At 41.0% G+C, this 27,142-nt stretch overlaps 1 protein-coding gene across 2 annotated transcripts; it reads right to left on the minus strand.

Moving 5' to 3' along the window:
• Positions 1 to 3,083: 3,083 nt before the first annotated feature.
• Positions 3,084 to 14,343, minus strand: AKIRIN1 (akirin 1). 2 transcript variants are annotated; one of them, XM_045771920.2, is made up of 5 exons: positions 13,994 to 14,343; positions 9,343 to 9,483; positions 6,781 to 6,915; positions 5,429 to 5,500; positions 3,084 to 4,762 (listed from the first exon to the last, which is right to left on the minus strand). In XM_045771920.2, exons 1-5 carry the CDS (start codon positions 14,211 to 14,213, stop codon positions 4,752 to 4,754), a joined length of 579 nt encoding a protein of 192 aa, XP_045627876.1. In that variant the 5' UTR covers positions 14,214 to 14,343; the 3' UTR covers positions 3,084 to 4,751. The 2 variants fall into 2 exon arrangements, with proteins under 2 accessions (XP_045627876.1, XP_087714814.1); XM_087858688.1 differs by lacking the exon at positions 9,343 to 9,483.
• Positions 14,344 to 27,142: the final 12,799 nt, after the last annotated feature.

Consider the following 27,142-nt stretch of genomic DNA (forward strand, 5'->3'; position numbering starts at 1 on the left):
GCACCTTCACCAAAGCTCTGAGACCAAAAACACATGGGAACTTGCACCTCTAGATACAGAGCATGAGGAAGTTTGGATCAGCCTATCGCTAGTCAATGAAAAAGCAGTTGAAATATAAAAATTATTTTCTTAAAAACATAAAAAGGCTAACTAGGTAATTAGGAATTACTGAGCCACAATCTGAGAACCCGGAAAGCCCAGAACACAAAGCTGTGCTGTAAGGGCATTTGCCAGCCTGGAAGCCCCTGGGGGCCCGCAGCACACTTTGCAGAAGCCTCACGGACTGAAGGGGACAAAATTCAAAACCTATCCCATTCTCCCCTTCTGATTACCCCCCCTTTCTTTATCCCTTTCTTCCCCTACCGATCTTCCTAGTTCTTATGTTCCATAGATGAGAGAAATCATATGATAATTGTCTTTCTCTGCTTGACTTATAGGCCGGTGACGGGTAGTAAGGAGGGCACGTATTGCATGGTGCACTGGGTGTTATACGCAACTAATGAATCATCGAACTTTACATCAAAAACCAGGGATGTACTGTATGGTCACTAACATAATATAATAAAAAAACATTTAATAAAAAAAAAAATCAAAACCTAAGGCCAGCTAAAGGTGGGAACCCCCATCACTGGCTCCTGAAGCTGGGATTCCTCAGTATTACACTTTCAAGATAAGGGTGAAACACAAGTAGACCAGTCCTCACGCAGACTCGAGAGCTGGTTGTGTGCAATCTGGAAGACCTAGGGAACCTCCAGCCTTCAGTCTGAATTAAGGTTTAGTAACATCCCAGCACAGACGGCCAGAAATCCCCTAGAGGCAGATGCCTTATCCGTGTCCTGTTTACTCCAATTGTTAAATGTAGCATCCAGCTCACAGATAATCTGGCACATAAAGAGACAAGATACTGTAAGCAACAATCAGTAAGAACAAGAGACCCATGAAGACTTCAGGTGCTTAAATTTTAAACAAATTTAGGTAATCTTCACAATGAAGTGCTAATCATTTGAAAGTATCATTTGGGGTTAAGTAGCTGGAGATTTTTCCCTAGGTAAACTTACTTCTTTCTTCCTGAAGGTATCAACGTTATTCAAGGACCAGTTTAACTGTAGCTGTGGACGACAGCACTCTCTGAAGCCATTTTAAGGAAATAATCACCCGGGCAGCAGTCAAACCACTGTTCCTTAAGAACAATACTTAACAATCTTCTGATAAACATAAAATCCTTACACCCACTTTTGTATCTAAAATTTCAAAATTAAATATGCCAAAAATAAGTCATTCTAACCACCCCCCCACCCCACAGCATTGTTCCCTGTCCCCATCCTTGAGAATCATTGCTCTGAAACTTCATTAGCTTTTTCTGCAAGATACTCACCTTGACAATCAGTCGGTTTTCATTTGTAAGCACAGGATGTTTATCAGGCCACACCAGAGGTGTGACTCCCTAGAAATGACAAATTAAGGTTCTTGTCCACCAACTCACGATACACCGAGTTTGCCTTGTCTGTGAGCTTTTCAAATGTGTATCAGTGCTACAGTGCAAGGGCCCACAAACTTTTGTGTGAAGGGCCAGAGTATTTTCAACTCCGTGGCCCATACTACCTGTTTCTGGAGTGGCCAACTATGAAAGCAGCCACAGACGCAAACAAATAGGTGTGGCAGTGTGTCAATATAACTTTATTTATAAAACCAGGCCTTAGTTTGCTGACCCCTGCTACAGTGAGTAACAAAATACAGATTCACTGAAAGGCATTACTGAATTCATTGGTCATTCATCTTTTATTGTATTCTCAGTCAAACACTTAAAAGTACAAATTCTAATTAGAGAATGTGAGATTTTGATGTTAACAAAGGGCTATTCATAGTGGAGAGTTGAGAATTGCAGCTGCAGAAAGAAACATTTGGGTCTTCAGATCTAACGAAGACCACTGTAAAGAAACCTGCTATGTAACAGTGTCAAATGCATATTTTATGTCTCAGGGCTGTGCTACTTTCTTTACATGGGCTATTTAATCTCGCATTTGAAAACAAAACCCAGTGATGTACATACAATTCACCCTCATTTTACAGACAAAAAAACTATGGCTCACAAATTTCAGTAGCTTCGCAAGGCTCATGTAGCAAACTAAACTCTAGGGCTACACACATCCAAAGGCCATTCCTTTACCTACAACACAGCCAACCCGTCCTCCATGGTGGGCAGAGAAGATTCACCATGAGTGAGAGGTTGGCCCGAATTCTTGTATTCCCTGATGCTCTTCTCCTTGGGGAGCTCTTAACAATTATCTGCCTCAGGAACTTTGATCTCCCCTGTACTCCTCTGACCTAAGTATGAATACCTACTCCTTTCATTCCCCTTAAGATTTTACCAAAAGAGGGTAATAAATATTATTAAAACAAAAAATTGTGACTAGGGTGGTAGATGAGGCTGTTCTGAGACCACAAGTCCTGGCCTATCCTTATAGGTCTCTGTAGGTTGACTTCTTCCCTGGGCTTTGACCTACCTCCATGGGACAAAGACACTTCCCTACCCGGGAATGCCCCTAAGTTCAAGCTCTAGAAATCAAGTCTAGGGAAAAACTTCTTTTGTCAGTCTAAGGCCTACATTATAGGTCCCCATTTTCTGTCCTAGGAACTGTCTCTTCTCTGGATAAAACACCAAACAAATACGTCTAGTCCCTTTTGAGGAGATTCCAAAAACCCAGCCACGGCGGTCTTACTTACCCTAGGGCCCCAAAGGGCAACCATATCGTAACAGCCTAACAACACCGGGTGCAGTAAGAGAGTGTCTATTACTTCCCTTATAGAACCCTACTCTACCCCCACGCAGAACCGTTTAGTAGGAACGGGACTGACATTTGCCCTCCAGCACACTGATTCTGTAACACCAGTGCAGCAGCGTTCCCCATTCCTAATCCAACCTTCAGGACTTCTGATGCCCGCCCCCCCAGCTGCCCCTCCCTTGTTTTGGTGTGACTATCCCACTGTAAGGCCACTCCCATGACAGCCACGGCTAGCTCCTCTTCCAGGAACAAGTGACCACCCTGGAAAAGGAAGAGATGAAACAAACTGCCCTTCAAATATGAAGTAAAATAATTCTTTAATTATTTAAAGATCACTGATGGGCCTTTTAAAAAGTCTATAAATCTTAAATGTAATGTCTTACTGGGGAAATGGTTATAGCAGCCTCACATAAATTATTTGAATTAAGAAACATTATCACAGTATTAAGAAGGCAAGGTAAACAAATAGCTTAAGTATTTTATTTGTTTGCAACTAAGCTTGTTAACACTATATAATGAAAATGTACAAAGAATAATGTTGCAGTTTTTGGTTAGATTTAAGTCAAAGACATTCATTAATAAGGAATCTTCGAATATGAATATTCCAGAATTTCTCTAAGCCATCTGATCAGAACAACTGTCTCTGAATATTACCTTACTTTGGAAGGTACTGGCATACACTTGAATTAAACTCAGAATTTTTCAAAATAAGCCCTAATTAATAAAACTATTCTATATTCAAACTAAAACAATTTTAATAGAACTTTCCTTTCCAGAAACAATAATAAAGGAAACAAGGCATTTTGTAAAATGTGGTCCTGAACAAGTCACAGTAAAAAATAAATGTATACTTAACTTCCACCTCCTCAAAACAGAGGCTACTTTCTGTTCCACAGCCTTGGAAACAAGGTGAAGAACAGTCTGTAAGCAACTTTGGGCAGGGGGTTGCCAAAACAAAGCTCAAGCAGTTGAACATGGTCACTTCTTAAAAAGAATTTGGGGGAGCCTGACCAAAGAATCCAAATTCTGTGTTTAATAACCGATACAAAGGCAAAATGGCTCCTCCCAAGTAGCAGGGCCACCAGGGCCTGGCCCAGCCCCACGCTCACCTCTGTTGTGCTCCCAAGCAAACCCTGATGCTCCTGCTCCAGGGAGACTTTTTCTTTTTAGAGGTTCAGTGTCCATTCTCTGTGTGAATGAGGTGAGCACAGACTCCACGTGGGTATTTTAAGGCTTGGAGTCAAAGTATTTTTCAACACGGCTAGGCAGAGTCCATGTGTCAAGCGGCCCGTCTCCAGTTTGTCCTAATTCCTCACCACGCGTTTGTAGACCTAGGACCACAGACCTTTGCTATGTCATCATCATCACATCTAATGTCCATCCTAACTTATGATTCATATTCTGTGCCTGGAAACAGTCCCTGTATTTAACAATAACACCTACAACATAAAACAATCCACCGTTACAACTATATGGTCACAAAACATTAATGATCTTCTGTAGACCAAGCAAATGTTTTTAACCATAATTGTCGTGCATCAAATTCACAGCCAGAATCCCCAAGATCAAAAAAATTTGCACAATACAAATAATAACTTAAAATACACACACACACACATATACACACACTCTCACACACACTTCTTACAGAACTGTGCTTGGGGAAACTCCATTTGTTGAGTGCCACTGAGGGCATATTTTGCTAAACTGCTGCTCCAGGTATTTTTGTTTGGAAAATCTATCACAGTAGGGCACAGCTGTTTATTGGATGAGCAGAAAAGAAAGATATGCTTGTGGCAACCAGAAAGTTTTAAGGTCTTTCAAGTTGTATAAAATGGACCTGCAGAAACGTTTAAGTGTTCTCAGGATGCAAAGTTGGAGCTGAAATGTGATATCAAACCAGTTGCAAAAAGTGTACAGCAGCCATCTCTTGAGGTCAAACCTGGTACCCAGATATGCAAGAAAGCTTCAGGACACATCTATAAATTAGAGGGAAAAAAACAGTTTAAGAATACTAAAAATATAGTGCTGTGCTTTTTAAAAATATTAACCAATGGGAAATGTGATAAGCAACATGGAGAATTTAAGTCAACATTTAAAATGTCCTAAGGTTTCCAGAATTTAAGACACCCGACTCAGCTTCAGTTTAGATATACAGCTATTTATTACTTCATGTTTTGAGTAACTAGTGGTTCCAAGATGTCCAGAATTAAAAAATTCTGACCACACATTTGATAAGCTAGAGGAATTAACTCTAATAAATTAATAATTGAAACTACCTTTCTGGAGGAAAAGCCAGGTAACAAACAAATTGGTACTGCAGTCAGACTACCTAGGTTTCAGTCCTGGCTGAACTACTAGTTTTATGAGCTTGGACAAATTATTTAACCTCTTTAAGTGCCATCCTCACCTGTAAAATGGGGCTAACAACAGTTCCTCCCTCATAGGGTTACTGTAGATTAAATAAACTTCATGAGGATTTAATGGGCTTAGCACAATGCTGGGCATGGTTTTTTTTTTTTTTTTTTCATGTTAGCTATTATTTTACTTCACAGGGGTTTTCTGCTCTCAGGAGACAAGGTATTCAGTGTCAACATCTCGCTTTGGAAGTTGGAAAATTCAAAGAAAAACTTGGCAATACTTACAGCTTGTTGGCCTTGTCCCATATCGTCGCATTATCTGATCATGTGTGAATTTCACAAAAGATTCATACTGTTCTGTAAGGGGGAAAGACAGTATATACTATCCCCAGAACTCTACCCCAGTTTTTCAAGAATCAAGTGTCAGGATCACATCTAGCTTCCCAGTTTAAATTCTCCACTCTCAGACCCTCCCTGTAACAGCCGCTCTGAGATCGATTACTTCCTTTTAGATCCCAGAGCCAAATCCCTGGCTCCTAGATTTGGTCACTACAATATCACATTTTCCTAATCTTGCCCCTGCGGTAACTCCATCCCCTATTAAAGGCTTCTCAAGACAGACAGACTGGATCGGTACCACAAGTCAACAAATTTTAGAAACTCTGTAAGACATGAAGCCTGAAGCTCTTTTCTGAGTCTATCCTTGCTATAAATCTCAACAGACACATTGAGTGAAAGAAGTGGAATGGCTAAAAAGCACAGAAAATTTAACACTACCTAATTGTAAACAGTCCCACAGAACTACCTTCTAAAGGGAAACTCAGTAAAAAAGAAGGTAGTCTGACATTCATGAACAGATTTAGAGCTCAGCTTAACAATTTTAGGGATGGAGGTAGGAGAGGGGAAATGATATACTGGAGCTTCTTGTTTTAATACACATTATTAGTATATTAAAGGATCAAAGAAGTTCGACTATAAAGAAACCCGTTTAGCTGTTGTTAAACCAAAAGTTCTCAATTTAAAGCAGACTTTCTAACATTCTGAGGAACCATGTGGTGTGGGTCACCAGATTAGGAAATAATACTGTTACAGGAAAAAGTTGTTGTCTAAAACCTCTCCGACCCAACATTGTCAACACCCTTTCACTAAATGGGTACTACCTTCTATTCCGGATTCAGATCTCTTCCTTTCACAAAAGGCTCTACTTAAGGTTGACATCACTGTCAACTCCCTTTGTTCAAACTGTGCTTTCCAAACTAATGTACCTCCAAATCACAGAAGGGCAGATTTCCCACTTCCACAAAGTGATTGCCACCGGAAGTCTGACCATGTTGAGTATACTGCACTTCCAAACACCGGCTGGGAGGTTAGCCCAAATAAACTACTCACTGCCTTTATTCATATGGAAAAATGTAAGAAGAAAAGCTTGGTTTATCTTGTTTCAGAGATGTAAATGAAAAGTCCTTCCTATAATGTATAAATTAAGTGTTTAGAATCACCCAAGAGAGTAACTTACTATTCACAACTCATTAAACTTTCCTGCACGAAGTCCTGCTCTTTTTCTAAGTTACCATTTACTTCACCCTTATTATTTCCCGAACGCTACTAACACCGGCACAGTCGCCGCCTCGGCCTACCTGCTAGTCTGGTATTGAGGATCTGCTCATACTCCTCCCGGATTTTATCTTCATAGTCTTTTAAGAGACGCTCACATATTATTCCAACTTGTCGGAGGGTAAAGGTGGGCTGGTCCTTCTTCATCCAGGAGGAACCTGGCCAAAAGACAAATTGAGGTTTTTCTTGTTTTTTAAAGATTTAAATAATCTCTTCACCCAATGTGGGGCTCAAGCTCAACCCCGGGATTAAGAGTCCCATGTTTCTACCTAATGAGCCAGCCAGGTGGCCCAAGACAAATCCAGTTTAAATAATACATTATAGTTCTAAGGTTCAGAAGTAATAACTTTATGCAAACAGTCCTAGGGGATACAAAAACTGTTCAGAAAAATGGTATTCTTCACAACTCTACATGGATATTTCACAAAATCTCTGAGCTTCTGCCATTAGTTTATAAAGTCAAGCCAAAGGTAAACCGAGAAGGAGGAGGAACAATGTGTATCCAGGTGTGCTAGGTGATCTGCATACAGAAAAACAGTTCTGATGCCGTAACAATGTGAGCCCATACTCAATGCTCATTTGGTAAAGAACTAGAACAAAAAGTAAGTTGATATAAAGCCTCTAGTCTGGATTAGAGAAAGCAGATGCACAGAGCCACCCAAATCCTTGGCGATTATCTAGACCTATGTTTAACCGAGGCTCATCATAATTATCTGTAGAATTCACAAAACATGACACACATTCTGATTTAATTCGAGGTTAGGGCCTGGCCATCTTTTAGCTTCATAGGTGATTCTGAGAAGAAATGGTTAGAAGTCTGATGCTCAGGAGACCAAGTAACTTGCCCAATATAACGAATTGTTAGCAAAGTCACTGAAGTATGAATGAAGGAGACAATCAGGCACTACATATCTCATCCTTGATCCCTTTCGAATCTAGGAAGAGGAGAATGAAATGTTCATAAGATAGTAGTTAGAAACCAAAATATTCACTGGAATGCCAGAAAACATGGAAATCAGCTTCCTGATCATGAGAAAAGCAGCAGCAGCTACTTGGTAGCCCAGTTCTGAGGTGTTCCTCAAAGCTCAGCCTAGACTCCATTTCTTCAGCCCAATTAATCTGTAAACCATTAAGCACTCTGAAACGAGACATTTTTTACTTTATTCTGGAGCCAAGACCTTTGGGTCATAAGAAAAATTTTAAAAAATTGTTTGAGGGGAGGGGCACCCGGGTGGCTCAGTCAGTTGGGCATCTGCCTTCAGCTTGGGTCATGGTCCTGGGGTCCTCGGATCAGGCCCCGCATCTGCTCATCCCGGAGTCTGCTCTCCCTCTCCCTCTGCCTCCCCTCTCCCCTTACACCGGCTTATGCTCTCTTTCGTTCACTCTCTCTCTCAAGTAAATAAAATTTTCAAAAAAAATTTAATTGAGGTGAAATTCACATAAAATGAATCATTTTAAAGTGAACAATTCAGTGTCATTTAGTATACCCACAATTTTGTACAACCACATTTATCTAATTTCAAAATATTTCCACCACTCCAAAGTAATACCCCTTACTATTAAGCAGTTTCCCCCCATTCCCTTCTCTCCCTAGCTCCTGGCCAACACAATCTGTGTTCTATAAGGAGAAAATTTTTAATCAAGGTAATTTTTAACTCTCAGACTACTAAAAATTAGAATACTTTGTAAGGAAATAAACTCCTTTACTGTTAAAGGACAGGGCTCACCACCAATGGAGATGTTTGCACACTAGCCTCTTGACTATTTGCAGGGATATGGCAGGCAAGACTGGTGGCTGAACTATGTGACCAGGAAGATTCTCTCCAACCCTGAGATTCTATTTTTGAGCACATCCTCTCTGACCACCTGTCAATGTTATAGAGCACTGCTGTCACACAAATGTGTGCAATGATGGAACTGTCCCACAGTTGTGCTAATACAAGAACTACATGCGGCTACTAAGCACTTAAAATGTGGCTAATCTAATGGCTACGATATTAGACACTGCAGTTACAGAAGGTACTTCTGCACTGGGTGGATGGAAGCCAAATCAAATCAACCTAAGGTTTTTTTTTCCAATTTCATGACTCTACAGTTTCAGAGTATTTATTAGTAGTAATATAATGCATACATTTTACCAATTTTATTACTTTAGATGAAATCAATTCTGGATTAGGAAACCACCATTTTATTTTATTTTTTAAAAGATTTTATTTATTTGACAAGAGAGTACAAACAGGGGGAGTGGCAGGGACAGGGAGAAGCAGGCTCCAGCTGAGCAGAGAGCCCAACCCAGGGCTCGATCCCAGGACCCTGGGATCAGGACCCGAGCTGAAGGCAGACACTTAACCAACTGAGCCACCCAGGTGCCCCAGGAAACCATCATTTTAAGAACCACTTACAAACTCTTTTTTCCTTTTTCGAGTTTTTATTTAAATTCCAGTTAGTTAACATAGAGTGTAGTATTAATTTCAGGTATGGAATTTAGTGATTCATCACTTACATACAACACCCAAGGTTCATCACCAAGTGTACCATTTACAAACTCTTAAATGGTCGCTCTATCCACACTAATGTTTGCTTACCTGGAGAACTAGGTGCTGTGAGTGCTGAGGAATGAGGCTGACTTTCCGAAGTACAAGCTTCACTCTGATTAAGAACAACTTCTAAATGTCTCCACCTCTGATAACGACTATATTCTTGTTTTATGTTCTGAAAAATTTGTTCTAATAAAAAAAAGAACGTATTTGAGCATTCACTTATTGTGCCATTTCTTCAAACTTCTTGCCCCTTCCCCCATGTTATTAATATTAGCAAAAAAAATGTTTATACTGAATAAAGCACTCCTCCTATGACCCCCAAAGTGTTCCCTCTTACTGCTATTTCAACAATACGTGGAAGATCAGATATTTCAGCATAAGCCCTCCAGACAGATCCCTTTGCTTGTTTTCCTGTGACAATGAAGACTAGATCTGCAGTTTGCTTTAGGATTAACTAGTACAACTTAAAGCAAAACAAAAAACCCATCCTTCACCTAATAAGGAGCTATTTTTGATCTCTGTTAAGCTGCACAATTTTACAAACTAGTGTACTGGGGTGATTCTCTTACCATCCAAGGCCTTCTAAAAATGAAGCTCTTGTCCCGTTTGGGACTCAAGATCTTTGGGGTAGAGGACAGAAGAGACCACAATATGGTCATCTCCTGGACACAGGCCACGGGACGACCTGAGATTTATTGCTTGGAACTGATGATCAGGGCTTAGAAAAGAACTTTCTGATCCTACTGAGAGGCAATACTTGATAGGACTCAGATTACTGTTCTGAGTCAAAGTAATCATAAACCAAATTTGCTAACGCTATTTAAGGGAGTCCAGGGCACACAAATTCACTTTGAAGTACATTCCTAGAGACAACACAGAGTCTGAAAGGATGTGGTTTTCAAGTTTTTCATTTTTGCGGTAGAATATGTATCCAATTTCCAGATAATAAAGCCTCCTTATCAAAAATAAAACCCAGAAAATCATATCACCACCCCACTCACATTATTCTAATGTATACTTTGCTATAATTGTATTTTTTTTATGGGGTTGAGTGTTAATAATGCCATTTTGCTTCTTCCTAGCTGTGTGACTATGACCTTGGAAAGTCATTCAGGATCTTTAGCCTACTTCTTCAATATAAATGTTAACTGCCTACCCAATGAAGCTTTGAAAACAAGTGACAGTACAGCCTAGGAACTGACACAAACTGAAAATATCTCCACACATAACTAAATTTGCTAACACTCAGCCTAAACACATAAACAATGTAGGATTAGCAAAGCTTTCCCTTAAAAATACTATGAAGTTCATATTTTAAGATCCTTGAATTTATGAAGTCTTCACTTCATCTTTAAAATGTATTATTCTCCAAGCATATACTTGTCAGATTCAATACAAGGATGTAAGGAACTGCAAAGCCTTGAAACAAGAAAGGACAAGTATGAGGACAATGCTCACAAGAACAGAAGGTCTTTGATAAACCCTCTAACTGCCTCCTGTATGGCGAAGTGAACAAATGGAAAGATACAACTTTTAGGCTGGTTAAAGGACAAGCAAGTCCAAGAATCTGAATATGGCATGCACAGTAGAAAAATAAGGAAGTAGATGTGATTTTTCTCTCCAAAAAGGCCACTTTTTAAAAAATGCAAATTTTTTTTAACAGTGGATAATAACTTTAACCTTTGCATCCCATTATTATTTGACATTGTGCCTCTGGGTTATATCTGACAAAGCCTATCCTCAAAATTCTACAATGGTTCCTAGCTGTTACAGACCAAAATTCAAACTCTTTTTTTTTTCTTCCAAAATTCAGACTTTTCGGGGTGCCTAGGTGGCTCAGTGGCTCAGCCTGGGTGACTCAGTGGTTCAGTCAGTTAAGTGTCCGCCTTCTGCTCAGGTCATGATCCCAGGGTCCTGGGACCGAGCCGGCATTGGGCTCCATGCTCAGTGGGGAGTCTGTTTCTCCCTCTCCCTCTGTCTCTCTCCCCCAGCTTGTGCTCTCTCAAATAAATAAATAAAATCTTAAAAAAAAAAATCCAAACTCTTCAACATGGCATTCCATGCCTTCCAAGACTTGGCCCCAAATTGTTTCCAGTTCCCTCTCTCATTATAGCCCAGTTACATTACATTATCCTTTCCTTAATTTGTGCATTTTCAGGGCTTTGCTCAAGCAGTTTTCCTTTGCCTGAAATGTTGCCATCTTTCTTCCACCTCCGTCATTCAAGACCCAGCTAAATGCTACTTCAGTCTGGATGTTACTCCCCGACCCTCAAGTCATGGTCAATTAATGGCTTTGCACCTAGACTCACTCCATGTTTACAAACATCTCCCTCAGGTCAGCAACACCCTCCTATGCCTGGTATCAACTTAGCTCATTTAAGCGGTAAAAAGCTTAATTTTATATGCCTTTTCCACAAAAAGTGCTATGACACATATCTTTTTTTTTAAGTGAAATAAAAACATAGTTTCTTCACCATTTCTGAGAGAACTTCATAACCTTTGAAATAACAATTACAATGTTACAAAATGAAGTCACTGATTTTTAAATTCACTTTCCTATTAGTTAGCTTTATTCTTTCAATTTGTAAAGCAACTAACATTTCCTCCCCATTCTTCCTTTTTAATCCAGAAGAAGACATCTTCCACTTAAGCCAAAGCATCATATAATCAATCATTCATACTTTATGTTTCTTTCTTGACAGAACCATATTCCAATAAGCATTAAGGAGTTTAACTGATCAATTTTTACAAATGAATATTTTAAATAAAATATTTTAATATAAATGACCAAGAAGGTAGTTTGCATGATCTATATGAAAATTAAAATTTAAAAATAAAAAGAATAGTGACTCCCATTATTGCACTCTGCAAAACTGAGGCTTCCAAATGCATTCAACAATCATTTATTAAACATTTGCTGTAATGTGAACTACAACAGAATTAGTTTACAGAGTATGATAGGATGAAATAAAACATGCATAAAATCCATCAAGATAGATAGGGCAAGTATTAATTCTATTTTGCAGAAGAGAGATCCAGAAAGATTTTATGACTATCTTGTTATCTGTAGGAACAGCAGACGAAAAAATATCACTTCAAGTGGGCATTCTGTCCCCTGCTTTTCTTTTCTTTTCTTTTCTTTCTAAGTAGGCTCCATGCCCAGCATGGAGCTCAACATGGGGCCTGAACTCAGGACCCTGGGATCAAGACCCTGATGCTTAACTGACTGGGCCATCCAGGCACCAGTCCCCTGCTCTTTGAAGGGCTCTTTACAAAAAACGTTTGCAAACACTATCTCATTCAGTACATAAGGCTTTGCGCCATTAAGTGGTCAGGGAATTTAAAGAACAGAGTTCCTTGGGGCAGGGTTAGTCAGGTAACGGGTGAGAGACTTGCAAAAATGGCTGCATTTGGATTAGCAAATGCAAGGGGAAGACAACATCATGATGGAAGGCAAGGGTAACAGGCACACCCAGGTGGGTCTGGAGAAAGAGAGCAGCAAAAGCATTGTTTGGAAGAGAAAAAAAATGTGTGGAAGATTGAGTAAGGCACATGGTTATAGCTGATAAATCCTTTGAATGCCAGGATAAAGAAGAGGTGAACATGAGAAGGATACAGCATCTGGGAGAGCTTGGCCGGCAACTGCAGGCATCTCGGAATGAGAGTAGGAGAGCCTGAAATCTGCATTATGGATATGCAGAGGAAAGAGGAAAGAAATAAAGCCCAAAGACACTGGTAACTGAAAAAGGATGAGGAAAAGAACGATTTTAAGGCAGTCCTAAGGTTCCACTTACACCTGAGTAATAGAAAAACACACATAAAGAAATAACTTGCCGAAGTCCAGTTTTGAGGACCTCCCCCATTTCCAGGAGCCCTTTAAAACTGCTACATTAATTCTGATGCACTTTCCCCTCTATTCCTACACAATGGTTAGCGGGAGGGGGGGGTTGTCCTAACTCTCCAGTCACACTAGCTCTCCCCTTTCCCTGACCAACGTGTAATCCTTACTGAAAGAGTCTCTGTTACGGATAGTTGAATTCCTGCTTCCGGAACCTCTGTATGTTTAAGGATTCTCAAATTCTAGCTAACGACCTACCGATTTCAAGCCATATATGGTACAAGACAATAGCCATACAATAGAAGAACATGGCCAGACCCTTAGAAATAGGTTGAAATCGAATTCCATGACTTCTGCGACGGCCTCTGGTTCCTGAAGACTTCTGGAAATCAGGTCTCCCTCCAAACTACACTACAGTGAACAGCACGCACTCAGGCCCCTTCCCAGGAACCCGCCCCCAGCCCCCACCCTCAAGGCCGGGTTCGTGAGTAGAATCCCATTTTCCATGGCCCACTGGATCTGCTGGGCGGCTCTGTGCAGGCCCGGGCAGCGGAGGCAGGAGGGGCTTTGCGCACGGGAAGGGCCCCGAGCGGCCAGGGATATTCCCATCTTCCTCTTGCTGCCCACCCCTCCAGTCTCTCCAGCTCCAGGAAAACCGAAAACGGGCACTGGGGCCCCACCATCCCTCCCGGATGTCTCCCATCCCCGGAAGCGACGAGGCCCAGCGGCACCCCAGTTCCCGTTTCTCAGGGCAAAGAAGGGGTCTGTGGGTGAATTAGCCTAGCGCCCATAGCCGCCCCACCCCCACCCCCAAAATGCCTGGGCCTGGCTTCCTGCCAAGCCCGCAGCATAGGTTACCCGGCGTTGGAAGGCGCCGCTCGCTGCCGGGCGGGGCGGGCTGCTGCAGAGTCGGCGGTGGGGTCTGCGTCTGGAGAAGCGGCGGCGGCTCGGCGTCCGGGGGCCTGAGGCCCGGAGTGGGGCCGGGCAGAGGGGCGCAGCGCCGCCGCTTCGGGGAACCAGGGCTCAGCAGCGCCGCCTCGAACTCCATGGGCCGCTTCAACGTCGCCCCGCACGCCATGCCGCTGAGGGGCCAGGAATCAGGAGCGGACGCGGAGGTAACTGCGGCCCAACCTCCGGCTCCTCAGCGGAGCTCACAAGCCAAGCCGGCTCCAATGGCGCCTCCAGCACCCGGCAGCGGCGCTGGCCCCGCCTCCTGTGACGTCACGGGCCCTGGCCACCGTCCGGCAGAGGGGGAGAAGCCGGAAGAGGGCCGCTCTGGGACGCCCGTCAGCCACGTTCCGGCCCGCGGCGCCCCCCGCTGAGGAAATGGAACAGTCTGGGCGGAGAGCTTGGTCGCCAAGCAACTTCGGGAAGGCCCCCACCCCCGCCTCCGCCCCTCCCGGAGTCCCATCATCCCCCACCCCCCCACCTGGCGTCCCCCCAGTTCCCCGAGCCGTCGCGCCGGGGTGGCCCCTTAGGTTTTCGCACCTGCGCGGCAGGGGTGTGGGGGAGGGGTGAGCTCGGAGAGGCCAGTCGAGAGGGCGCGGGGGGTCGGGTGTCTCCGGGTCAGCTAAACCTCCAATCTAGGGCGCTCTAGTCCCCGTGGTGGAAGAGAGGGGCATTCTAAAAGGTCTTCAAGGGCATTCCCGAGTCTAGGGAAGTCTTCACTTAAGCATAACCTGAGATCTGAGTATGGACTTTAGAAAGTCCTCAAACCCCATGAGATTGTGTGCAAAATTGTGTCTATATATCTTGGGATAGATGACCCATATCTTCAGCAGCTCATCAAAGGGGTCTGCTACTCACAATAGTTAAAAACAAAACCCATTGGCTTAAATCATCCTGGAATGGTATCAGAGTGTTAAGAACTTAAGCTGGTAACTGATTTGCCAGTCTCTGCATCTGACCTGGCAGCTCAGTGCTTCCTCGGGTCTATGAGAATTCTTTATAGCAGTGACAGCTGTAAAATGCTTTTGATAAATTCCGGAAAGATACATAGATAACAGGAGGGTTCCACTTTCAGAAGCTGTATGTTTCTGTATTACTGGGAAGCAGGTCAAATGCTTTCAAATGATCACCAAACAATCTGTGATCCAAAAAAGGTTAAAACCTTTCTATAACTATTCAGATACCTTGAATAATGGCCATTCCTCCTGGGATCTGTCTACTTCAATATAGCTCCAGGGCGAGGGAGGTTTCCAGTACAGTGCAAGTTTCAGATACTCTTCTCTTTTCTAATAGGCCACATGCCAGATCAATGTGCCCCAATAGTTGAGTTGGAAAATATGGTCGTACTACCTCAGTCCCATTCTTTGTCCCTTTTCTGTTGTTTTTCTCTGGATCTTCCCCAGTTTCTCTAGATTTTATAAAGATCCAAGCACAGGTCAATTTTTTTTTTTGTATTTATCTTAATTTGTTTGTCTATTTTTAAAGATTTTATTTCTTTACTTGAGAGAGAGAGAGAAAGGGAGAGAGAGAGAGAGAAGGCATGAGAGGCAGAGGGAAAGGGACAAGCATCTCCCTGCTGAGCAGGAAGCCCGACATGGGGCTGGATCCCAAGACCCCGGGACCATGACCCATGCTGAAGGCAGCTGCTTAACTGACTGAGCCACCCAGGCACACCTGTATTTATCTTTGACAAATAGCAGAAATAATTCTAAGATGACTGAACATACCAGATGTCAAATTTATTTTATCCCATCCCTTTTTCATAAGGACATAAGGAAGTTTTAAAATAGGCTAGAAAACCAGAAATAGAATATTAAGGCCACACTAAAAAGAGATCACAATTATCCTAAAGTTAAATATGCCTGCGACTGAATTTGAAACAGTTCTGAGCTTCCTGGCTGCCGGGGCAAAAATGGAAACAGTATATGGTGCCTTTTTTTTTTTTTTAATGGTAGATGGTATCTAAAAGGAATTAGTGCATCAGAAGAGACAGACCATACATTTTTTTTTTCCACAGCTAACTGCTAATTCTAAAGGTAGTTGCTCCTGTGACTTTATTAGGAACCAGTGAATGGTATAACAAAGCAATCAAGAAGATTTGAACAACAAATGCAAAAGCAAAATTCATACAGATATTTCTTGTTATGCTCAATAAAAGCCAAGGACATAAAAGCAACCAACTGATGACTATTTTTTAAGGGGCTTGTCTAACATGTAAATTGTTTTCTGTGGTTTAAAGTGGTCCAAAGTTAGAGCTTAGAATGTTTGAAAAGTGTGTCTCCTGGGTCATCATTAACAGCACTTTATCTAGCTAGGGTTTTGCTAAGTGCTTTGATAATCAGTCTCTTCCCTATGATCCTTTAAAACTTGGAGCGTGCCTTGTAATATTAGTGTTTTAAAACAGGAAGTTATAATTTGTTTACATATTTGACTGTGCATCAAAACTATAAATTCCTTGAGAATAATAACCAGGCCTCATTCATCTGTGTTTCCCCATCCCAGCACAGTGCTCGAATACAGTGAGGGTTGGCATAGAATAAATATTGGTTGAATGCATAAATGGTAATTATTTTGAGGTTGTTCTCTCTGTCCCTGAAAGTTGATAGTCCACTTTGCTGAATAAGGGTGGATTCAGGTGATTCAGAAACCAAACCAGTAGGTGGTATATCCTATTATAAGTTGCAGTTGACAGTGGCCCAACCAGAGAGATATCCTGAAGGGAAGCAGACAGGCTGCTCTGACAGCCACTCAGTGTGGTGTCTGCTTATGGGGTCACCACAGTGCAGGTCTTCATTGCTCTGCATATCCAGACACTTGACCAATCGTACACATGCACACACATACACACACATTACTAATTACCAGGCACTATGCTATCGTGGTCGAGGCTACTGTGGTATGAAACGAGACATGGTTCCTGTCCTCCTAGAGCGTCCAGTCTGTTAGAGATGGCAGACAATCAAATCATCACAACGACAAATATATAATCACAAACCATGACAAGGACTATGAAGGAAAAGGACCGAATATTATGAGAGATGACAACAGACAACTTAACCAATCTTGGAGAGTAATGAAGACGTCCCTGAAGAAGTGACATTTGAGCTAGGAGTTAACTACGCCAAGACAGGTTGGGAACATCTCAATCCGAGGGGACAGCACAGGTTGGGAACATCTCAATCCGAGGGGACAGCATATCCAGTATCTTGTTATAAAAAAGACCGTAATGTATTTGAAGACTCAAAGGAAGTCTCAAGTGGCTGTGGTACAAAGCAGGAACGCACAGAGTCAGGGAGGAAAAACTGATGAGGAAGGTGGGAGCCTGATCATTTAATGCCCCACTGGCTGCCAAGAGATTTTTTTACCTTTATTTCTTTTCTTTGCTTTTTTTTTTTAAAGAGAATCTTTTTTTGTTTGTGTTTTAACTTTGATTTTTTTTAGAGAGAGAGTGCAGGACCAGGGCAGAGGGAGAATCCTAAAAGCAGGCTCCACACCCAGCACGGAGCCTGACCTAGCACTTGATCTCAAGACCCCGAGATCAAGACCGGGGCTGAAATCAAAGAGTCGGACGCTCAACCAACTGAGCCGCCCAGTCCTGGCTACCTTTATCTTAAGAGCAGTGGGAAGCCACTTCAGGGGTTAAGGTGGGAACAAAAGAGCTTAAGTATGATCAGATTTACATCTGAAAAGATTCCTGGCTGCTGTTTTGAGAACTGGTTGGAGGAGAGCTGGGGTGGGTGGAAATCAGTAGAGGTTATTTTATCTGTCCAGATGCATGCCTTGTAGCATTAGTTTTATAATATTACAAGGAGCCTCCCACCTCCCCGGCACACACAAATTCTTTCATATCCCCACCTGCAGGTGTTTCAATGCTAGTTCATCCTGTGAAAGCTCTGCTTTCTTTCTCTCAAGGGGGCATGGCTGGGCTAAAGCTGGGGATGAGAATGAAAGGAAAGAAGGATACCATCTTCCAAAATCTTTTAGGATTCTTTGTCTAAAGTTTTCAAAGGAGTTGTCTATATTTGCTGTCTTCTTTTACATCTTCCTACCTACCAAGTGTCAACCCATAGCGGTCTAATTTCTGCCTCTTCCATTCTACTAAAACAGGTAAAGTCTCCAAGCTATGGAGAGAAGTAGACTGACACAAGCAAAGTTTAGAAGATAAAGTGAACAGTAGTGCCTGGCTGGCTCAGTTGGAAGAGGATGTGACTCTTGATCTTGGGGTTGTGAGTTCAAGTCCCATGTTGAGTGTAGACGTTACTAAAAAAATGTTAACTTTAAAAAGTAATATTAAAAACAAACAAACAAAAGATAAAATGAACAGAACTTGGCGAGGATTAGGTATGGAGGTAAGAGAGAGGAAGGACTCAGGTATGACTCTTTCCCAGTGCCATTTTCCAAAAAAGTTTTTATCAAGTAAGGACCAGACTGGAGAGGAAGATATGCATAGTTTTGTACCTGTTGAGTTAGAGGTCCCATTAAAGCATCATGTGGGATTCTCAAGTGGGAAGCGTGTGTGTAAAACTGTGGGTCTGAAATTCAGAAGTCTGGATTGGAGAAAAAACTGGAGTCATTAGTGTAGAAATGGTAATTGAAGTTATAGGGGCAGCTGGGTTTATCTAGGGTAGGAATTCTTAGCCATTTTTTAAAATGTTTTAATTTTCTGATAGTCTATCAATATCCATTGGTTATCCATTGGATACTAATAGACTACCTGGAAATACATAATATTATCCATGGGATATTAATAAACTATCAGGAACTATATAATATAAAGGCTAAAAAAATTCTTGAGATTTAAGAAATATACTGCAAAGGTAATACTTTTTTTTTTTGATGTGGTTACTGTTTGGCCTTTATTTATTTATTTATTTTAATAATAATATTTTTTTATTATATTATGTTAGTCACCATACAGTACATCCCTGGTTTCCGATGTAAAGTTCGATGATTCATTAGTTGCGTATAACACCCAGTGCACCATGCAATACGTGCCCTCCTTACTACCCATCACCAGCCTATCCCATTCCCCCACCCCCCTCCCCTCTGAAGCCCTCAGTTTGTTTCTCATAGTCCATAGTCTCTCATGTTTCATTCCCCCTTCTGATTACCCCCCCTTTCTTTATCCCTTTCTTCTCCTACCGATCTTCCTAGTTCTTATGTTCCATAGATGAGAGAAACCATATGATATTGTCTTTCTCTGCTTGACTTATTTCACTTAGCATTATCTCCTCCAGTGCCGTCCATGATGCAACAAATGTGACTTTTTTAATAATTTTGTTTATTTTTAAGTAATCTCTACACCCAGTGTGGGGCTCAAACTCACAACCCCAAGTTCAAGAGTCACGTACTCTACCAACTCAGCGGGCCGGGTGCCCCAGGAAATTCTAATAATAGCCTGAAACAAAGAGTACCAAATTATCTGAGCAAGATCTGGAAATTGGGGTGGGAGTCAGGAGAGAGGTGGTAAAATCCATCCACAAGTTTCATGTGAGTGGAGAATGGAGAAATAAAAGCATTCTAAAAGATCATATCTTGTTGGGGGAAGGGAAGGAAGAAGCGGGGGAAGAAAGCATCTCTATAAGGCAAATAGTTGGTATTTTTTTATGTGACAGTAGAAAAATATGCATGCAGTAATAAGCATAGGGAAAGGAGAAAAATCATAAATAAAAATGAAGAGTATAGTAGAACTCAAAAATTAACAAGAAAAAGAAAAAGCAAGGGCGGCGGGTGTAGGGGGGCCTGGGTGGCTCAGTCAGTTAAGCTTCTGCCTTTGGCTCAGGTGATGATCCCAGGGTCCTGGGATCAAGCCCTGCATTGGGCTCCCTGCTCAGCGGGGAGTCTGCCTCTCCTACTCCCTCTGCCCCTCCCTTCCTGCCCCCCCTTCCCCACTTGTGCTCTCTGCTCTCTCTCACTCTCTCAAATAAATAAATAAAAATCTTAAAAAAAGAAAGAAAGAAAAAGAAAAAACGGGAAACAAATGGTAATTTGATAAAACCAGAGGAATCAGCAAAGCAAAATAAATAATAAACAGTATCAATCGACAGAACTGAGTGCTATTAATTGTCATTAAACGTTAATAAACAGAACTATCCCATTGAAAGACAGGTTGTCAGATTGAGTTAAAAATGAATCCAACCAGGGGCATCTAGGTGGCTCAGTTGGTTAAGCATCTGCCTTTGACTCAGGTCACGATCCCAGGGTCCTGGGACCGAGCCCTTTGTGGGACTCCCTGCTCAGTGGGAGCCTGCATCTCCCTCTCCCTCTGCCCCTCCCTCCTGCTTGTGCTCTCTCTCAAATGGATGAAAAAAATCTTAAAAAAAAAAAAGAACCCAACTCGGTACTATATATAAGAAACAGATTAAAATGCAGTGATAAAGGGGCACCTGGGTGGCACAGTTGGTTAAGCACCTGACTCTTGGTTTCAGTTCAGGTCCTGATCTCAGGGTCCTGAGATCGAGCCCCATATAGGGCTCCACACTCAGGATGGAGTCTGCTTGAGATTCTCTCTCCCTCTCGCTCTCCCTCTGCTCCTCACTACACCCCCCACAGTCTCTCTTTTTTTCTCTCTCTCAAATAAATAAATCTTAGATTTTATTTACTTATTTATTTGAGAGAGTGTGAGAGCAAGAGAGATCACAGGGGCAGAGGGAGAGGGAGAAGCAGACTCGCCGCTGAGCAGAGAGCCTGACATGGGGCTCAAGCTGATGACCCTGAGATCATGACCTGAGCTGAAGGCAGACGCTTAACTGCCTGAGCCACCCAGGTGCCCCCCCATTTTTTTTTTTTAAGATTTTATTCATCCATTTGAGAGAGAGTGAGAGTGAGAGAGATAAAATAAATAAATAAATCTTAAAAGAAAAATGCAGTGATAAAGAAAAGCTGAAAATAAGGAGTGGATGAGGCAAATCCAGCAAATGCTAAGTAAAAGGAAGGCGGAAGTGACGGTGTTAATATCAGGAGGGATCTAAAGAAGAAGAACTCAGTGGGGTAATGTGACACGATCATAGAAAGCATAATTTAAGAAGTTTTAATGATTATAAACTAAACAACACGGCAGCTAAATCTATACAGAAAAAACTACTGAAGGGCTTGTGGCTGGCTCAGTTGGTAGAGCAGGCAACTCTTGATCTCTGGGTCATGAGTTCAAAGCCCATATTGGGCGTAGAGCCCACTTAAAAAACAAATAATAAAAATAAAAATAAATGATTAGAAAGGCAAAGAGAACTTGATAGAAATGCAGTCATATTGTGATTAAATAGATTTAGTACTGAATAATAGGCAAGACCATAAAGGAACTGAATAATTGAACAGACACATTTTATTTATTTATTTATTTTAACAGATAGACTTTTCTTTTTTTAAAGAGATTTTATTTATTTATTTGTCAGAGAGACAGAGAGAGAGAGCACAAGCAGGGGGAGCAGCAGGCAGAGGGAGAAGCGGGACTGGATTCCAGGACCCTGGGATCATGACCCCAGGCAAAGGCAGATGCTTAACCGACTGAGCCACCCAGGCGCCCCTTGATTGATTGATTGATTGATTGATTGATTGATTGATTTTTTAAAGATTTCATTTATTTGACAGAGAGAGAGACAGCCAGAGAGAGAGGGAACACAAGCAGGGGGAGTGGGAGAGGAAGAAGCAGGCTCATAGCGGAGGAGCCTGATGTGGGGCTCAATCCCACAACTCCAGGATCACGCCCTGAGCCGAAGGCAGACGCTCAACGACTGAGCCACCCAGGCGCCCCTGATTTATTTTTTTAAAGACTTTATTTATCTGAGAGAGAGAGAAAGCCTGAGCAGGGGGAGGGTCAGAGGGACAGGCAGACTCCCCACTGAGCGGGGAGCCCAACGTGAGACTTGATCCCAGGAACCTGAGATCATGACCTGAGCCAAAGTCTGATGCTTAACTGACTGAGCGACCCAGGCGCCCCTAAACAAATTTGGCTTAATAGTAATTTATGGATCCTAACATCCATTGAATGGAGAATATCCTTTTTTTTTATATGCACATGAATCATTTGCAAAATTAGACCACATACTCATGCCACAAAGAAAACATGAATGTATTTTTTTCAAAAGCAAGTTTATAGAGCACACTTTAGTTATAATCCAATAAAATTAGAACTATATTATAAAAAGGTGAAGGGGGGGCACCTAGCTAAGTAAGTAAGTAGAACACGCAACTCTTGATCTCGGGGTCATGAGCTCCACCCTGGGTGTAGAGATTACTAAAACAAATGCATTAATTAAAAAAAAAAAGGTGATAGGAAAATTTTTGAATGCCTGGAAATTAATAAGCATATTCCTAGATAACACTGAAATCAAAGAGGAAATAAAAATTGAAGTTGTAAACTAGAAAGCAATAAAAGTTTTGAGAACATTTCAGATTAAAATCTATACGCAGCAAACAGTTCTTCTGTAGTCAGGGCAAATTTTATAGCCTAGTGCCTTCAGTATTGGAAATGAAATACTGAAAACATACATGAACTTACAATTCATCTTAAGAAATTAGAAAAGCAAATAAACTAAAGGAAAATAGGAAGAAATCATTGATTAAAAAAGCTGAAGTCATAAAACAAAAAATAGCAAAAAGGATGACTAAAGTGAAAGCTTTTTCGTTTAAAGGATAGTAAAATCGATAAACTTCAAAGTTTTACTAAGGAAAAGAAAGACAAAATATTAGGAATGAGAAAGGGGACAATCATACATACGGAGGAGATGAAAAAATTAGAATATTACTTGCAACTTGGTGGCAAAGCATTTCAAAAGGTAACAGAAATAGTTAATTTCCAATTAGATTATAAATTATATAAATTTACTTAAAAATAGGAAAACTATAATATAGCATTCATCACGAAGGAGATTTGAAAGGTAATTAAAGAACTACCATTTAATAAAAGAATCAGGGGCACCTGGCTAGCTCAGTCAGTAGAGCATGCAACTCTTGATCTCGACGTAGTGAGTTTAAGTCCCCCATTGGATAGAAAGATTACTTAAAAAAATAAAAAATACAAAAAAGTAAAAGGATCAGAACCTGATGGTTTTCCAACTCAGTTTTATCTAACCTTTAAATAACACACAATTCCACTGGTATTTCATCTACTAGTCCAATCAAAACTTAGGAAACTCCTCAACACATTTTATGAAGCTGACATAATTTCAAAACCAAAGTCTGATAAAGATAATTCCAAAAGAGAACTATTGCTCACCTTTACTAATGAATAGAGGCAAAAATTCCAAATAAAATATTTGCAAATGAAATTCAATACACAAAAGCAACACACTGTGACCTAACTGGGTTATTTCAAACATATGAGGGTGATTAGAATATCAGGAAACATAATTCACAAACTTCATGAATCAAAAAAAAGCCTTAAGATAATATCAGTTGATGCTGAAAAGGTCTGAATAAAATTCAATAGCCATTCTTAATAAGAATGTACAGTTTGCTCTAATCACATGCCAAAAGCAAGCTTGCCCTATCATTTAAGAGCACAGGCAAATTCAAGTTCTCTAAAATATATGAGAACCACATTCATGATAATAAATAATGAAAAGAAAAATTGTTTAACATTAAGAAATGGAGCGAAATTACTTAAACATGAAAAAGACTTTATCTCTAACCAACAAACAGTAGCATTCCAAGTGCTGAAATTCTCAAACTACTTTGATTAAAACTAGACAGGAAGGACCACAATCACCATTGTTATTAAATATTGCCTCAGAGTTACTATCATAGGGATTAAAACAAGGTAAGACATTGCATAAACATTAGAAAAGAAGAGGTACTAATTGTGCTGATACCAACAATGACAAAAAACCTACTAGAATTAGTAAGAGAATTTGAAAAGGCAGGTAGCTACAAGGCAAATATATTTTTACAATTTTTATTTTAATTTATTTTATTTTTAGAGAGAGAGAGCATGAGTGGGGGTGGGGGGAGGAAGAGACAAAGAGAGAGAATCCCAAGCAGGCTCTACTCTCAGCACAGAGCCTGACATGGGGCTTGATCTCACATCCTTGAGATCATGACCAGAGCCAAAATCAAGAGTTGGACATTCAACCGACTGAACCACCCAGGTGCCCCCAAGGTAAAAAAAACAAAAACAATAGTGTGGGGGCGCCTGGGAGGATCTGCCAGTTAAGCGTCCAAATCTTGATTTCAGCTCAAGTCATGATCTCAGGGTCATGAGATCAAGCCCCACATTGGGCTTTGTGCTGAGCATGGAGCCTGCTTAAGATTCTCACTCTCCCTCTCCCTTGGACCCTCCCCCTGCTCATGCTTGCTCTCTCTCTCTCTAAAATAAAAAAAATAATAAAACTAAAAAACAACAACTTTTCTATTTTTTTTTTAAAGATTTTATTTATTTATTTGTCAGACAGAGAGAGTTAGAAAAAGAGAGCACAGGGGCGCCTGGGTGGCACAGCGGTTAAGCGTCTGCCTTTGGCTCAGGGCGTGATCCCAGTGTTCTGGGATCAAGCCCCACATTGGGCTCCTCCTCTGGGAGCCTGCTTCTTCCTCTCCCACTCTCCCTGCTTGTGTTCCCTCTCTCGCTGGCTGTCTCTATCTCTGTCAGATAAATAAATAAAATCTTAAAAAAAAAAAAAAGAAAGAGAGAGCACAAATGGGGGAGTGGCAGGCAAGAGGTAGAAGCAGACTCCTCGCCAACCAGGGAGCCCAGTGCGGGACTCGATCCCAGGACCCTGGGATCATGACCTGAGCTGAATGAAGGCAGACGCTTAACCAACTGAGCCACCCAGGCAACCCAAATAATTTTTTTTTCTATACTTAAGGTAAACAACTACATGGGGCACCTGGCTGTCTCAGTTGGGTGGAGTGTGACTTTGGATCTCAGGGTTGTGGATTCAAGCCTCACATTGGATGTAGACATCACTTGAAAATAAAACCTTAAAAAAAAAAAAAGAAGTAAACAACTACAAATGGAAATGGAAAAAATTTATTCCCAATAACATTATAAAATATCTAGAAACAGACCAAATCTCTTCTGAACACTGATGCAAAAATGCTCAGCCAAATATTAGCAAACAGAATCCAACAGCGTACTAAGAGGATGCGTGAGCACGTGGGCCTTATTCCTGGAATGCAAGGATGGTTCAACATATGAAAATTGATCAATGCAACAAAACGAAAGAAAAAACCCCAAATGACCATCTCAATTGATGCAGGAAAAGCACTGATGAAATTCAACATCCTTTCCTGATAACACTCAACAAAATTAGAAGAAAATTACCTCAACATAATAAAAAGCACATAGGACAAACCCACGGCAAACATCATACCCAAGCGTGGAAGAATAAAACTGTTCCTCTAAAATCAAGCACCAGGCAAGGACGCTCACTTTTACTTCTGTTCAACGTAGTACTGGAAGTTCTAGCCGACACAATTAAGTAAGAAAAATAAATAAATAAAAGGCATTCAAAATCAAAAGGAAGAGGTAAAATTATTTCTGCTTGCTGATGATATGATCTTATATGTAGAAAACCCTAAAGACCCCCCAAAAAAGCTGTTAGAACTAATGAATGAATTTAGCTAAGTAGCAGGATATGAAGTCTACACACAAAAATCATTTACTATACATGGACAGTGAGGATTCTGAAAAGGAAATTATGAAAACAATTCGATTTACATAGCACCAAAAAATAAAATACTTTGGGATTGGGGCGACTGGGTGGCTGTCAGCTAAGCATTCAACTCTTGATTTTGGCTCAGGTCATGATCTCAGGGTTGTGAGATCAAGACTTGCATTGGGCCACGTTCAGTGTGGAGTCTGCTTGAGTTTCTTTCTTTCTCTTTCCCTCTCTCTCCTTCTTCCACTCCCCCTCACGCATGCTCTCTCTCAAATAAATAAATAAATCTTAAAAAAAATAAGGATTAACTTAACCAAAGAGGTGAAAGACTTGTACAATGCAAACTACACAAAACATTGCTGAAAGAAATTAAGGAAGACGTAAATAAATGGAAACATGTCCCATGTTCATAAATTGGAAGATTTAATATTGTTAATATGTCAATACTACCGAAAGCAATCTACAGTTTAAATGCAATTCTATCAAAATCCCAACGACATTTTTTTGCTGAGATAGAAAAACCCATCCTAAAATTCAGATGGAATCTATAGGGACCAGAAGAGCCAAAACAATCTTAAAAAGAAGAGGAGTGCTGGGATGGTGCGGTTGGTTGAACGTCCAGCTCTTGGTTTGGGCTTGGGTTGTGATCTTGGGGTTGTGGGATCGAGCCCTATGTTGGGCTCCGTGCATGCTGTGGAGTCTGCTTGGGTTTCTCTCTCTTCCGAAAATAAATAAATAAATCTTAAAAAAAAAAAAAAGAACAGGGGCTCCTGGGTGGCTCATTCGGTTAAGCATCTGCCTCTGGCTCAGGTCATGATCCCAGGGTGCTGGGACTGAGTTCCACATCAGGCTCCCTGCTCAGCGGGGAGCCTGTTTCTTCCTCTATCTCTGCCTGAAGCTCCTCCTGCTTGGGCTCTCTCCCCCTCTCTCTGTCAAAGAAATAAATAAAATCTTTAAAAAATAATAAATTAAAATAAAAAATGAAAAAAAAAATCGGGAAGACCTATACTCCTACTTATATTACTACATTACTTAGATTCCTACAAAGTTATAGTAATCAGAACAGTAGGGTATTGGCATGAAGACAGACATATAGACCAACAGAATAAAATAGAGAACCCAGAAATAAACCACCACATATATGGTCAAATGATTTTTGAAAAGGGTGCCAAGACCATTCAACAAGGAAAGAACAATCTTTTCAACAAATGGTGCTTGGAAAACTGGGTATTCACATGTAAAAGAGTGGACCTTTACCTAATACCTTATATAAAAATTAACTAAGAATGGATCCATGACCTAAATGTGAGACATAAAATAATAAAATTCTTGGAAGAAAACATAGGACAAAAACTTCACAACCTTGGATTTGGCAATGACTTCTTGGTCATGACACCAAAGGCACGGCTAACAAAAGAAAAGGATTACATGAAAAATTTAAGTTTGTGCATCAAAAAACACTATC

Source organism: Ursus americanus, chromosome 33 (assembly GCF_024610735.1).
Source record: "Ursus americanus isolate L20-20 chromosome 33, mUrsAme1.1.p, whole genome shotgun sequence".
In the NCBI taxonomy this organism is placed as follows: Eukaryota; Metazoa; Chordata; class Mammalia; order Carnivora; family Ursidae; genus Ursus; species Ursus americanus.